General features: G+C 32.6%; 1 protein-coding gene across 4 annotated transcripts in view; it reads left to right on the forward strand.

The window, feature by feature from the left end:
- Positions 1 to 15,264, forward strand: part of LOC121117643 (uncharacterized) — a 50,772-nt gene extending 35,508 nt beyond the window's left edge. For all 4 annotated transcript variants that reach the window (XM_071888548.1, XM_040712091.2, XM_040712093.2 and 1 more), the window contains exons 2-8: positions 1,102 to 1,789; positions 1,839 to 2,139; positions 10,098 to 10,346; positions 11,821 to 12,274; positions 13,540 to 13,969; positions 14,053 to 14,422; positions 14,936 to 15,264. In XM_071888548.1, the coding sequence (XP_071744649.1) occupies positions 1,114 to 1,789; positions 1,839 to 2,139; positions 10,098 to 10,346; positions 11,821 to 12,274; positions 13,540 to 13,969; positions 14,053 to 14,422; positions 14,936 to 15,194 (2,739 nt within the window). In that variant the 5' untranslated portion in view covers positions 1,102 to 1,113 and the 3' untranslated portion in view covers positions 15,195 to 15,264. The remainder of the gene's footprint in view (positions 1 to 1,101; positions 1,790 to 1,838; positions 2,140 to 10,097; positions 10,347 to 11,820; positions 12,275 to 13,539; positions 13,970 to 14,052; positions 14,423 to 14,935) is intronic.
- Positions 15,265 to 16,494: the final 1,230 nt, after the last annotated feature.

Consider the following 16,494-nt stretch of genomic DNA (forward strand, 5'->3'; position numbering starts at 1 on the left):
TTTATGTATTAGAAAAATCAATTTCTATAAATACAATAATTAAAATAATTGTAAATGCATATGAATGAATAATGATGGACCTACAGTGTTGTGACATAAAAATATTATCAGTTTCCACTTGTCCTTTAATTCTGAAGGATTGCATATCTGTATATGTATAGAATAGACGTAAGATGAATCTGTGACAAAATAATTGGAAGAAAATATTTTTTTAAATCGTGCTTAATTTATTCATACCTTTTATTCTACTTATCTAACAAAAATTATGTTAGGGTGGAGAAAGGCTTTATAAAGAATGATTCTCTCTTCTACACATTTACATACATACAAACATAATTATAGCTTTGAAAACGGTGCTTGAAGCGAATTTAAACATTCTTTCACTTCGTTAATTATCATATTATTATACGTTTGTACCTCTATAATATTCTTGTGATATACTCCTAACGTATTTTATTTGTGGAGAGAGAGAAAGGTGTTTTGTGCAAGGATATGCATTAAGTAATACCTTTAATTATTGATTGCCTTAATTAATTCTCTAAATTACTTGTTATTGATTTTTCGTTCTCTCTCTAGCTCGTTATTTTAAATACCCATATCAATGCTAGATTGCTCTGAGCGGGGATTTTTTTTTTTGCTTAAATGATTGGAATTATCATTATTACTAGAGTTGGATTCTAGCCAAAAAAAAAAAAGATTTTGGTCAAGTTTGAATTTTTGAAAACAAAAACTTATTTTAATTAAAAAAGGAGCGTCTTTAGTTTTTTACTGCCCTTTTGAGTTATGCTTACTAGAAATGTGACTAATCATTACTTAAATTACTTGAGTTTTTGAATATTCGATTTCAATTAAAGTTGAAGTTTCTCAAAATAAAATATTTAGGTCAGATTGAGTAAATTTCAGAAAATTGTCGGCTGGAGTAAAATTGAGTTTTTCCGAGTTCGAGTAATATTCGAATGTAATACAAGTTATTACTCTTATATGTAGTTTATTCGATGGTCTGCAATGATATATAAATTGAATGTATTTTTTTTATTTTCTTATTACTTTCCATTAAATTAGTCTTCATTTCTTTAATTCTACTTCTTATTCTTCTTACAGAATCAAAACAGCATGAGTAACTTTCGAAGAAGTCAAAGTAAAGTATTTTATGCTTCCGAGGTGTGGGATCCGGGCGTTATTGAGGAGGAAGAAGGGGAGGAGGAAGACTTAAGGTTGGACTTTACAAAGTATCGAAACAACAATGCCTGTTCTGTACAGCAGTTGAATGATATATTAGAAGAAGATGAAGAAGATGATTTAGTCTCCAGCCCCTCCCCTCCAGGCTCAGAAGAAGGCTCATTTCGCCGTTTACCTAGGGGATCTACTCATAGGAGTAGCCAAGAGTCTTCCAGCTCTTCTTCCAATGATTCAAACTCTGTTCGTAGACGTTCTTATGTAGGGGGGAATCATAAGTCTCAAGACTCGGGTTTTTCTGATTCTGCAGAATCCGATAATAATCTGCGAGTAAGGTTTGCAAATCTCGAAGTGCAATCTCCGGAAGAAGAAACTAAGAAACGTCATGTTTCCAAAGTATATTTCTATTCAAGGGATGAGATGGAGGAGGGGAGCGCTGGCTCTCCCATACTGAGTCCACCCCTCTCTCCCCCACCCTTCCAGAGTGGAAACCGTGATCTAGATGATGATCTGTACGACTGTGATATTTTAGACTCTTTTCTTGAACATAAGCCTATCCTTCCTACAGTTTCAACGCAAACTCATAGATCATCTCCTCGAGGGATTCATTCAGGTATGAACTTATATGACTCATGGATCCTTTCTCTATAATCTTTCCATAGCTATGCCCGTTTTATACATAGGAACAAGCTCTCTTGGACGAAGATCTGCGAAAGAAGAACCTCTACGAAGTCATCGATCCGGCTCTCCTCGTGACAGCCCATCCACTACTTGTAAAGCTCCTGCTCTCTTTCCAAAAACAAATGGTTCGTTATATGACCATAGAAGGGGTGCTGGAGGGAGTCTCTATCATCCACATGGTATCATTACAGTTCCAGACACTTTTGATGAAGCTCATCATCCTGTATTAAAAGGATCTAAAATTCCCTTAGTATCCTCGAATGACTATAAACTTGAGTCCAGGTAAGTTCACAGAATTTCTAACAAGTCCAACAATAAGTATGTAGGTACATTTCCGCAAAGTGATTATTGATTAAACCTGTGCACACTGCACATCCTACTCTAATTATAAATATGAGGGTCAAGACTAGGAGGAATAAAGTTATTCCTATTTTGTACATTCATTTCAAGATATGTATTATATATATAACCATATAATATTGCTGTTTTGTTATTTTAACTACTGACAAAACATCTCATGCTTTGTATAATTACTTATGCCGTGGGAATACCTATTTATGTATTATTTAGTTGTAATTGTGAGTAGTTTTTTTTCTTCATATTCTTTCCTAGAGGAACTGATTGGTCTTGTTAAGAAAGAAAAAAAACCTATTAATTTGAGAATTATTATTGTTCTTATGAGAATGCTTTTTTCGTGTTTTGAGTTCCGTTACATTTTCTATGTGTCATAGACTTAAAATGAATAACAGAATCAATGTACAATGTACATACATATATATTATTCAAAATGCTACATGATAATAGAAAAGACACAAAGGAAGCTGTCAAAATTTCGTTGACAGTTAATAAAAACAGGGTTCCCCCTCTTTAGTTGACTTGCTGCTTGCATAATAAGCTTTCCAATCATGTTTATGTAGATACAATGTTTGTGTACTAATGTTGAGATTCGGTCCAACACCGATTTTTTTTTCTTGGTTCTGTCTATAGTAATTTTTGCTACACAGATTTGATCTGATATTTAGGTCTGAAACCTTAGACAGAAATTGCTTAGCAAAATAAGGTCATACATAAGGATTTTTTTTCTTCTAAAGGGCCGTGCACAAATTATGTAGGTAAGTTTTTTTTAAATAACCCTTGCATCTCCTATCTGCCTTTATATATAGTCCCTAAAGAAGCATTATTTTTGTGGGACCGATAAAAACCAATTTTTTGTCTAGACATAATCTTACTACGAGCTGTCCAGACTGAGCTTGGAATCAATTAGTTTGGTTTTACAAAAGTTATAACTGTCTTAACCGGTCTAGGATTTTCAGACCGAACCCCAACAGTACAATGCACATTCACGGTCATATAGGATTGATTTTCATTTTTCTAATGTAATTAACGACAACAACCCCTTTTGAAAGTGAACCCTTATAGTTGTATTCCAATCAAATACAACTCTTTCAAGTATAGGACATTATTATATTCAAAGTAAGACCCGTGGGAGTCGGTGTTATGTATTAGTACGTACAGACGTGCTACCTAGTAACTAACTCTTAAAAAGTTGTTTCCCAATCCCATCATCTGCTTATTATTTTGTTTGGGATTTGAAATTTGAGGATCCTCTCATCATAATAAAAAAATATAAAGTTGTGGCTTTCTCATTACAACGAAGGCATTGAATTGGGGGTTTTCTTTTTTTGTTTTGTTTTTGGAAGAGAAAAAAATCCCGTGGGGACTAAGAGGCCGACCATCTGACCACGCCTGCTTTTATAACTATATACGTATTCGAATTTTGTCATCCCCTCAAGAGAAATGGGAAACATGCCATTAAAGCTTGTCTTAATGAAAGGATGGATGCACATTAACTAATTCCATTCTGTTGTTATTTTCCATAGTCTTACAACTGCAATAATAATAGTATATACTTATTAAAAAAATAATAATTTCTTTAAATCATTAGCCACCTGTGGAGTATTTTTTATTTTATTTTTTATAAATAACTTCATCCCCCCCCCCCAACTGTAAAACTATAAAGACATTATTGAAGCTTTTTTGGGGGGCCCTGTAAAGAGTTGAAAAGGAAAAAAAAACAAAAAAAAACCATTAGAAATACTTATTGTATGTTTATTAATGTACATAATATTTATACATATATAATAAATATATGGGATGTGTCAACATAAAAACAATTTTGAACAATAGTATATGATACGGTTCAACATTTAATGTATTTATTTTGGTCACTTATAGGTTTTCTATTCAAATTTTTTTGCGATAAGTTGAGATACCCAAGCATGTAAGCTATAGTTAAGAGTCTTGGTTGGATCTATTGGACTTAATTTGGTTCCGATATGGTCCTTTTCAAATAAAATATATCAATTTCTGAACCTCGCTTTTTGATAATTTACAATTATCATATACCAGGGGAAAAAATATTTTTTTAATGAATTAGAGTTGAGTGAGTGACTGAATAACTCTTCGGTCCCGTAGCTTGTAAGAAAATCTTACATGCTCATATTATCAAAATTGTGTTACTTCTTTATATTATATTTTTGTAATAAATATGCGTACGTATCAGTATGTATATACATACAATATAGAAAAACGTTCTTCTTTATATTATTATGATGAGTAAGATGATAGCTAGCTAGTCTTTCTATATACATAGATAGTTCGACTTGCTCCATTTACTTCTCTCCATCCTCCTCCTTGAGTTAGACACTCTCTTAGTTATGTCTATTACCATCATCAGTATTATTATTACTGATAATACTTTTGTGTAAATGCGCATCTATTATAAATTTATATCTCTTTTGAATAGCTCATGAATGGATTTTTTACTTACTAACATGTTCAATGCTCATCATAATTCAGTAATTCCTGATTGACAAGTCGTAGTTCGATCTACATAAATATTATATGATTGTTAATGCATTCAACACTATACATGTAATCCTCATCTATATTATTTTATAGAACCTTCCTACCCTTCTTCATATTTTGGTTTGATAATTATAATTTTTGCAAGATCGAGATAATTCGGTCCTTTAAAGAAGTTTGGTCTGGGTGGTCAGACCATATGAAAATTTGGTATATCTCACAAGCAAAATTTGATCTAGATTGGTTCAATTTAAAAATAAATATAAGCCGTTTTTGTAGATGTGATGGTGTTATGTCTTTTTCCAAACTGTAAATCGCTAAAAACTCGATTAACGATTTAATTCAGATCTAGAGCCTGAGACCGCAGTCTCAACCAAAATATTGGTATAGAAAAAAATATTTGAAGACCAATACTAATTTTAATATTCCAGCACCGTAATCACTATAGGGGTCTGGGTCCCAATTATGTTTTCAATAGTAGGATTTTTTGGTCTATTAAAGGTAAGTCATCCAATCAGAAACCCCAATAAATAAAAACGATCCCAATAATCAAACAGTGATTATGCCTCTGAATAATCTTCCTCATTTTCTTTATGGAATACAAATTATATCTTCCAATGAAGCATTTCAAAAAAAGTCAAGAAAGAGAGAATCAATTCTAAAAACCTGAGCTCTCCTCGCCCTGAGCTTCATGCTTTATGTTACTTATGGTTACGTAGGACCACCACCAATAGCAATAACATCACCAACAACAAAATAAAAGTAAAAAAAAATGCCAGTATAGAGTAGTATTTCTTCTTCTTCTCAGAGAATTATATATAATCTTAATGAACTCACTCCGCCTTTTTCTTCTTGACGAGACGAGTAGTTTTGTAAGTCTCTTTATACGGTTATTGTCATATTTGTATGTGAGTATATATACTCGTATATGAATATCTACATAGAAGGAGATTTGTCATTTCTTGCAAGTGATTTCTCTCATCCAATGCGTCTCTAACATCATATGATGAGATCCTCTCCCCATCCCCCTTGACTAAAAGCTTGCTGTCAAATATATAGAAATTAAATTTTTATTACTCAGTTATTGTTTTCTTGTTGTTACAATTGATTTACTTGTCGGAATGAGTAAAAAAGTTACAATCTTGTAGAAAAAATTTGAAGAGTCGAAGTTTTTCAAAAAATCATTTTCCAAGTTATTCGACAAATTTCATCATTCGCCACTCTTCTAAAAGGTTATTCATCAAATTTGTCATTATTAAAAAAAACAATAACATTCCGACCAAATTTTCAAAAATTCCAAATATGGCTTTGAATTGGGATACATTTTTATGGTTTAAAACTGCAAAACTATAGTTTGAGTATGTGAGCTTATATATAAGCGTATATGTGTAATACGAAGAGTTACACCTCTTAATGAGTGTAGGAAAAAGTCGTTTTTAATTACATCATTAGATGATGGTTCTAATTAATACCTTCACCCTTTCAAAGTCCTTATTTGCAAAAAATAAGGTTAACTACTACTTAAAGCCCTCTAGATAATTAAGGAGTTATAATTTTTCGTTCGTTCCTTCCTTCTTTCTCATTCTACGAAGTGAAAATGAGTATCTAAAGTCTAGTAGATATTTATATGAATACGTATTGTGCTAGATTGGTTTCTGCTTAATTAAAACTCTTCCCCAGGGAATGCAATGATGTCAAATGATTGATGGGGTTAAAAGCCGGTAGATGACAATAGACATAATTATTCAATGACACCTTCCTAAGGAGAAGGGGGAGGGTTACTTATAAGTTATAATACGGACCTGATATACCCTAGAGGCATTGAATTGACGGTTATCATAATGTTAATTGGATTCTACATGAATATATTTAAATATTTATCCCTTTGGTACTTTCAACGCCCTTCTCTCCCCCCCCTCCAACAATAATTATCATCTATATACGAGTATATAGTAGGACCAAGTAATATTATTAGTTACTGAATTCTCATCTCTACTTATGTATAGAGAACGAAATTGCAAATTAGAATCTCTTCTAACCTACTCCTCCTTCCATTTAAATTTCTTCTATGTATGGATATGGTTGATCAACTACACTACACTTATTTTAATGACCAAACAATTTATGTATGTGTCCCATCAACTCTAAAACAAAGATGAAATGATTTTTATCAAAATGGCGTCTGAATTACGTTTGATCCCGTCTACGAATTATCGTCAATCAAGAAACTATTATGATACAACTTCTGAAGTGGTGGAAAATTGCACTTAGAGTAACAAAAATTCATCGTCACAATGACAAAATTATAAATGAGTGGATTTTAAGTGTTTACTTGAGTTTTGTTCAAGATTGTTTTTGTGCTAGCTCAGTACATAATATATTTTACATATCTCTCCTCTTACTATATACCTAGGCATATGAAAGTATTTTATACATAATTATTTGCCTGTGAGCTGGATATGTATGACTTACGCATGTTACTAGTGCTGGGGTTCTGTATTCAAATTCTAGACCAGACTAGGAACGTTATCCTTTTTGTTGGAACAAACTAATTCGATCTTTTAGAAAGAAGTTCGGTCTGGGTCGGTCTCAAAGAAAAATTCGGTCTCACAAAGAAATTGCATTCATTTAAATTTGAAATAGATTAATTATATAAATGAATTGTTGATGACATAATGGTGAACATCCATCCACAATCTGGTTCATAAATCATATTTGTACATTTCATAAATCAGGCAGATAGAGAATAAAATCGATTCATAGATTGAGACAGAAAAAATCGGTCCACGATTTGACTAGAACTATAAATTAAGATCGAACCAATATTTTGTTTTTGTCTTGGACCGCGTCTCATCGTTAGTATTAATCTATAATAGAAAGAGTCACCTATTAAATTCTTAAACATATTGTATTGCCTCAATGAACTTTTTTGTTATTAATAACTCAAAAAGGAAAAAAAAAGTATTTTTTATGAGATATTTTGAATAATAATAAGCCTCAAAAGGCTTCTTTGAGTGTTGTTGTTTCCTTTCTTTCTTTCACATAATTCAAAACCCTGACCCAGAAAAAAAGGTCTTTTGTTTCAAGTGAGGAATTATTATTATTATTGAGCTAGTAAGAGAGATGAAGAAGAAGACCTTGGAATTAAATTGTCGTTGTTTTGGGGGCAGGTGGTGATGATAGGGGGGGGGGATAACCGATATAGATAGATAGATGAACCCAAAGAGATAAATACCCAATAAAATTAATTCTCTTTTCCAACATTGCTACATAACATCCGTTATTTGAGACCGAATTACTACGCATACATATTTATGTATACTTTTGTACTTAGGTGTTTACCTACTAGACAAACTGATCATTTGGGTTTTAAATCCTAAGCATTTTTACCGTGCGAGTTTTGTTGTTGTTGGAAACTAAACAGCGTTTTATTTTTAATTTATAAAGCTATTATCATTATTCTATTATTCTTGAAGAGGTAACATCCTAGTATAAAATGTAACCACAAGTTTGTGTGTCATAAAATGACGTAGAGTAACGGTAAGGATTTGTTGGGGAGATGTAATTCTAAGTCCTGCTTAGACTCAGTGCAGAATTAAGGAGCAAAACCAGAGTAATTCCAGCCTATGTCCTTGCTGTATACGGTGTGAGATTGCTGTTGATTTCCTTCGTCTCATATCTACCGTTGAGGAAATTATGAAAAAATATAGTCAATCTTCCTTAGCAACCAAAAAAAAAACTGACTAATGGAATAAATATGCTTTGAAATTAATAGCAAATTATTTTTATTTGATTGTACATACTTAAGCAATCAAAAAATGAGATTTATTTCGTCACTTCCGATGAGACTAACATCTTTGTTGGAACTGAAGAGTTGCTCATATTCAAATGGGTCTGTATATCCCTTTATCCAAGTTACGATAAAGGATGTACTATGTATAGTACTAGTATGTACAATATGGAAATGCCAAGGAAGCTTATTATTTTTATATTTTCTTTGACCAAGGTCCTATCATGATTTTTACTAATTGTTTTTATGTAACTATGGTACACCCCCTTCTTTTTTTGTAGCTATAAAATATAAGGATGCAAATTTCACTCAAATTTGCAAAACTCCCTGATTAAAAAGAACTCCCCTTAGGTATACGTATATATTTGCTTATTTTTATAAGAGAGGAAATGAAAAATGCAAATGGACTCTCCTTCTAATTGGCACACAATTTACTCTAGAGTCTAATCTTTGACTCGTGTGGGCATCCCACTTAGTATATTGTACAGTTTGTATATGTGTATACATATACATACATATATGTATTCTGAGTAAGTAAACATCATAAAATCTCAACTGTATTTTATGATTGAATCCTCACGAATTAAATAATAATAATACGTACTTTTTTTTCTTACTCATTTCTTTCTTCCCTTGCGTTACTTTATATTAAGTATTATTATTATAGCGCGTAAATTGCACCTATGTATATATAAAAGCCGAAAATAAGTACGTACGTACATTGTACATACGTGGTTAAGGATCCTCACGACTGACTATGAATGTATGTAGGTATATTATGAGAATCCTTTTTGATCATCCGTATTCTTCCGACAAATATAACACATCAGCTAATAATAAAAAAAGTGTCATTTGCTTTGTTTAAGTGCATCTGTCCCTCGTCAATACACAAACAATCTGGAATAATTTCCCTCAAAAAAGTGTGGCTGGATTACATTCGTCAATTTCATTCAACTAATTATTTGGATTCATCCTTTGCACTTAAAACGGCAAAAATTAATCGTGATAATTACAGAAGTAGAAGTTAATTGATTTTATGTATTTGAAAGGCCATATCATTTGATTTATAAATCAAATGAAAGTTTTAGCGATCGTTAATACTCTAGAAAATCTTAACTCATCCCAGAAATTTGAATATAAAGTCTATAATTGGTCCAAATATGACCATGTAATATTGAGGCTCTGCGTACCTATATATATTCTCCTTTCCTTGATTCTTGTTCAAGATTTTTTTTTTGTGTGAAGTCACCTCCATGTTATTGCATGATGCACTTCATAGCGGTGTGTGTGTGTGCCATATATTCATAGAAACCGTAAACAAAATATAAAAATGCATAATTATATTAATAATAGATCCATTTGCTTTGCTTTGATATGTAGACACAATCGTCCTCTTCCCTCATTCATAACTAATCATTTGTCAAATCAGGAAGGTATACCTATATGTACAATACATGCTAACTACGCCTTGTCTATCACTCTTTCTTACATACATACTTATTTATTGATTTCCATGTTTGATCTACCAACATATTTTTAATGACCTCCTATCACTACATACTGTTTCTCTCTCATTTCTTTCCAGGCCGGATCCCGTGGATTATTGGTTGAAGGAGCTCTCCTCTGTACAAGAGGCAGAATGTACCATCATGCTTCAATCCAAGCCCCTCTCAGGAGCACTGGTTCATCAATATCCCTATGCCAAACTCTATGAAGACGAGGGTAGCACATATCCACTCACATCCAGCTTCTGGGCTGGTACTTCCAAAGACACGATTCGAGCCATTCAAGCTCGAGCACATTCCATATCCGCACTTTTCGCCAAGCTATGCAGGTAATTCATTGGGTGAAATGAAATATCTTTTTTTATTGTAAAGAGGAGGAAAGTAATTTTTGGATAAAGCAAGAGTTTGTTGTACAAGTAATATTTTATTTAATTGAAGCTTTGATCTTCCTTTGCATAATTTCTTCATTATTAATATATTAATTTTTTAATACAATTTTTTTACTTTTTACATACATAATTTAATCATTAACTACTAAATACGCTTATTCTGTTACTCGATGTTATGGTAGACTAATTAAAATTAAAACCTACTACAACATATGGAAAACTTATTATAATGAGATTAGCGAATCCTCTTCCATACGTATCTTTACATAGTTACAGTTAATTATATGATATAGTACTCCGAGATTTCCTGTTGATCGACTCATTCAAACCATGTTTAACCTTCAATATTTTATTATTATCTTAAACTCAGTTGATGATATATTTTTTGGGTTTTTTTCTTTTGTTTGTACGTACATACGTAATGATCGTGAACTTCAAAAAAAGTCGTTCTTCTTTAAAAAATATCGAATACGTCGATTAAACATTGACTAATTATATATAATTGCTGCACTTTGCCGTGTTCCCCCCTCCCTTCTTCATCTAAAGTAGAACTTCTTCCGCCTCGTATCTGTTATGATGTCTCTTAAACATCTCAATCTTATATTGGGCCAAGCAATAGATTAGTGTTGGGTTTCGGACAAAACATCCTAAAGCGGGTTGATACCGATATAATTTGGTCCAGTTCAGTCTGCTCCAAATATTTATTTTTTCGAAAAGAGAAAATGTGTTAGATTTGTATCCCTTTTTTTAGAAACCGAGTTTCCATAGTTTTTTTCATCACTGTGTGTGGAACTTGCACCAGCCCCGAAATGTAGTTGCAATATAAAATTTTTTTACAAAGCGAAATTTTTCTAATGAGTTGACTATAAAAAATCCTACCAAAAGTGGTACTACTGGAACTGGGTAAGACTTCTGCCCAATATTTTAATTTTTATCAACGGGTTGAAGCCGCTGTCTGAATAGAAATACTTGTCCAGATTGATCTACAAAAAAATCACTAAAGACCGAACCGCAACAACATTTCGGTTTTGGGTTGAGTCTCAACCCTAATAAAGATATGGTACATCAGTTTTATTTTTAATTCAGTAGATGCTTTGATATGTATTTATGTATTTTTGACCAGAGGAAGAAAAACATCTGTTACTTCTTCTTCTTCCTTTTTTAAAGAATAGCTATTCAAAGAGGGATTCATCTCACGAATATCCGATATATATATGTATATAGTAGTTACTATCTTTAATGTATTTTTAAAGTAGTGACTATTTCTATGGTCCTTCCTGCTGTGAGCTCTTGCTAAATCCCAAAAGGAGATATTATTATTATTTTAAATTTATATACCTATGTATGTATACAAAATCTATGTATGGACTAATCCTAATTCTATCTCTTTCTTCCGTTTATGTATGTACAATAGACAATTGGAACAAAAAGGTGTATGGAAGCTAGCACCTTTGGTTCAGGGACTCACGCATCAAATCGACTTGTTCCTCGCGGAGTACAACAAATACAATCATATTCAACTGAATCTCCCTGGCTATAAATCCTCCTCCACCGCCTCGGGTTCATCCAAGGATAGTCATTCAAGGAAGACTATAAAAAAGAAAGTGCCAGAGAATGTGGTTAATCCCAGCAGTGGCGGTGGCGTCGGAAATAGTGGATGCTCTATTTCAGATTACAACAAAATCCCTGAGGAAGTTCTTCACCAACAAAGGATCCTTCGTCAACACTGCGATCATCTTAAGTTGGTGGTGAGCCGCTCTACTTCCTCATCCTCCTCTGTCAGTGTACAATCTGTTGTAGATGTCATAAAAACCCTGGGACCAACATTTACCAAACTTATCGAGCTTATGTTGAGTAAAGAAATATTGGTAAGGATGGTCTAAGATTTCTTATATCAGCACCACCATGTCCAATTCAGTCCTTCATTACATAATACACAACTACCTATGTTCCTAATACCTAACTGTGATCATTCATCTCTGTAGAATGTTGTTGCTATGATAATATTAATAATAAAAGCGTTTATGCATATTATACTTAGTACTTAGGTATATAATTGTCCTCGTCTCTGAGTGACTTGTAGTGTACTTCATATCCAATCCAATTTTCTCAAAATATATCAACCAAACTAATACATTATTATATTATCAAATTGCAATTTTAATAATAATCACCCCCACCCTCTCTAGTACACCATTAGCAATTATCCAGGCCTAAGATTACATGTGTTTTTGCGCCAACTCCTACCAGTATTGATATATGAATGTATATTTTAATAAGAGATTATAATAAGGGAGGAGAGGGTTTAGATGATGGAACTCTGTATTAGTCACGACTTTGTAGAGTGCATATTTTCTTTTCCTTCCGTACTTTCCATCCTTTTTGATAAGGATTCATAATAACTGATCACAAGTCCCTCTGGGCTCCTTTGATCTAAATTCGTTCTACTTAAATATAAAGTATAAATGTGCTTAGATATAGACATACTTATGTCCAAATCAAGTGGAATTCCAACTTTCACTCTCATTAAATGAACAATTACATTTTTATGAAAATGTATTTACATTCATATCATTGTCAGGCTCAAGCGTTTCACTTTTTACTCTTTATTTTTTGATAATATGTATTATGAAGTAGTTTAAGCAGTTTAATATTTTATTATCGCGTTATGACTAACAATACTATGGCTTTCAAATCATACATTCTACTAAAAACAATACAAATGTAGAGTGGCTTTGGAATAAATATTTTTCCTTTTCTTCTAACTATGTATGTTAAGAAGTGAAGTCAAACACGTGTTCTATGATTTAATTATTGTTATGACTTTATGACTACATATTATAGAAATGTGTGTTTTTGTGTTATGTTGTGTGTTCAATGAACAAGTGACATCTTTGATATAATATAAAAGAATTATCATTATAATAATTTTTTATTATTCAAGTAGTTCTGAGGTATTTATTGTGGGTTACCAGGGGGGCGTGAACCTCTTGAAAAAACATTAAAAGCAGAGAAAGGATTCTTTTGTTCAACTCATAAGAGGTACAAAATTCAACCCGAACATGTGTGCCATTATATTTCAATTTCATCAAAAACTTTTTATTAGATACTCTTTTTCTATTTTATTATTCAGTTGAGCTTGGATCGTATCAATGTCCGAGATCTAAGCAAGTCCTCGGATCTAGTCTTGAAGCGTTCTATTGACGTGATAATAGGATTAGCACTCGAAGGGAATCATTTGTGTCGCTTGATTGCAAAGCATGGGGGTGTTCGATCCCTCTTAGTCATTTGTACGAGTAAGATATTGGATTTGAAAATGTCAAGAGTAAATGCTTTTAGAGCCCTGGGCACGGTTTGCTGCGTTTTAGAAGGAATAATGGAGTTGGAAGAGGCTGGAGGGATACAAATACTCTCCAGTGCTTTAAATGACTCTGAATCAACTGAGGATGAAAAGTCTGAGGCGGCCGGACTTCTTGCTCAAGTTACTTCTCCCTTTATTGAAAATAATTCCTCTATAGATGGGCTTCGTACACATTTGGATCATCTAGTCAAGTCTCTTACAGGTTGGTTGTCATTGTTTATTTATGCATTAAGTAAAGCAAGATTTCACATTCATTCATGCTTTCCCCTCATTACTTTGATGTAGATTTATCTTCTGTAACAAAATCTGATGAAACGTTCCTTTTGGCATCTGCCGCCCTTGCCAATCTCACATTCATGGAACCCATTGTTGTGAATGCTATGAAGTCGCATTTGACGTCGCAAGTTCTACTCAAATGGATCCAAAATTCAAAAAAGGACGTCTCCATTTACATTCAAGATCAAGTTGCGGCAGTTCTAGCCAATATGGCCACGAATGAGTCCTGTCGCAATGATCTCTTTATTCAAGGTGCAATTCCTATTCTCTTGAGTTTCCTTCAAGCCAGTCCTCCAGAACAGCCTTGTGGTTCTGAGGATTACGCACAAATGGCTGCTACTCAAAGGGTTCAGCAAAAATCGGCTATTGCCATTTCTCGGTAAGAAAAAAAGTTTTAATTCATTCATTATCTGCTTAAAGTCTACATACATGTAACTAATGAAACAGGATGGTCTACTTATAATCCTTGAGATGTTAATCCTCCTCCTTTAATAATATCTGTTTATGTAACCTATGTTTGTCTATAAAGGTGAAACATAATACAAAGTATGTACATAGAGGATAAGGAGTGAGGGGGGGGGGGAAGGTTTATTCACCTTTTATTCATTCAAAATGGTGAGCCAAGTTTGTTTCTTTTCAATTATTTATGTATGTTTCTTTTATCTTTCTCAAAATTGGAGATTAATTAAATTATTTACGTTTATTTGGTTTATTTACGTATTTTCTGCTACGAATTAACCATCACATCACAACCAACTAACCAATATAAGGAGGAGTTGATCCCTTCTTATTGGTTTCAAAACAAATATTATTTCTTTTTTTTATTTCTTCTAATCACCAACCTTTTCTGTGGGCGAAATTTTATTTGATATTTATTACATTTTTTTTTTAGAATGTGTGGAGATCCATCCACTGTGGAGGAAGTGATTCGTCTCAATGGCCTAAAACGACTCATAGAGCTCGTTAAAGACGAATCTGCACGAGTTCACAGCGATGGAGTCTTGGTTGCATGTCTTGCAACCGTCCGTAAAATCAGTTCCGTCCTTAATGATGTCTCTATATTTCGTAATCTTGATGCCTCTGAACTAGTTGAACCTCGACTCCTGGATTCGTTCCTCATATTTTCTACTCGAAATGAAAGTTTTGTTTAAATACATATTATTATTATATATTACAAATAATTACATCATATTATATAATTAATTAATTATTCATTACATATTTTAAGGAGCATATTACTTTCATTCTTAAATATTTTATATAAATATATATATTATATACCTATATATAAATTCTTATGATGTCTCTCTTAGTCTTGTGTGTCTTTTTGTTTCTGTCTATCTTTCTTTCAAATCTGTCTCCTTGCATCCATGTTTTTTTTTTTATTGTTTTCCCATTTTGTGTTTTGTAGTTACTACATGAAATACAAGCATTTACCTATATACTTCTTACAAAATAGTAGGTATATAGTTCTAATATGATCAATATATCTGTGCATTACCACATACATATTTATTTATTTAATTATTTCACACTCTGGCAGTTTATGTGACTCAGACTGGCTGGCTTCAGGGTCACAGATCCATAAATCAAAAGTTACAACACTCCTACATAAAATCAATTTAATGTCTCGAGGTGTATTATAGTAGGTACACAATATAATATATTATGTATATACCTCTCAATAGGACGTTAAATAAGTCACGGATGATTATCTCACGTAAACGTCGTCTAAATAATATTATTATTGTATGTTTCAATTGAAATGAGATTACCTACATCTCCTAATATCCCCTCCAGGGAAATAATACCTTGATGTAAGTACATTCCTGCTCCTTATGCATCATCACTGCGGTTGTAAATCCTAAGCATTTTTAGCGTCATAGTTTTTTTTTGTTGCTGGTAGCCTGAACAGTGTTTTGTAATTTTATCAAGCTTTTGTAAAAGCCTTTAATTATGGTCGAGAGAAGATCCAAAGTATAAAGTTTTGTTCATAAATGACGGAGAGTAACGCTGAGGATTTGTTGCGGACTTTTAAGTACAAACACTTTTTGGTGGACTCCGAGCAGAATTGAGCATCGAGAACAGAGTAATTTCTGCCTAGTATGTCCCTACTTGATACAGAATGGGACTTGGGTTTATTTCCTTCACCCTATAGCGGATTGCAGCAATGCTTCTTAAACATTCTTCAGGGTTAACATCTTAATTTTTGGTTTCTTTTTTCTTAAATATTGTAAAAACTGATGATTTACAGCCTTAGTCATGATCAGAGTTTTTTTGAGAAAACTTTTAAATATCTTTGATAGAATGTCAAAAAAAAAAAAAAAAAAAAAAATATATATATATATAAAATATATATTTTTTAACGACTTTTGAAATACATTTGGCAACAATGAATAATGACATAAAAATCAAAATTTTGACAAAACCACTCTGTTTTACTCAAAACTT

The sequence above is a fragment of the Lepeophtheirus salmonis genome, chromosome 5 (assembly GCF_016086655.4).
Source record: "Lepeophtheirus salmonis chromosome 5, UVic_Lsal_1.4, whole genome shotgun sequence".
In the NCBI taxonomy this organism is placed as follows: domain Eukaryota; kingdom Metazoa; phylum Arthropoda; class Copepoda; order Siphonostomatoida; family Caligidae; genus Lepeophtheirus; species Lepeophtheirus salmonis.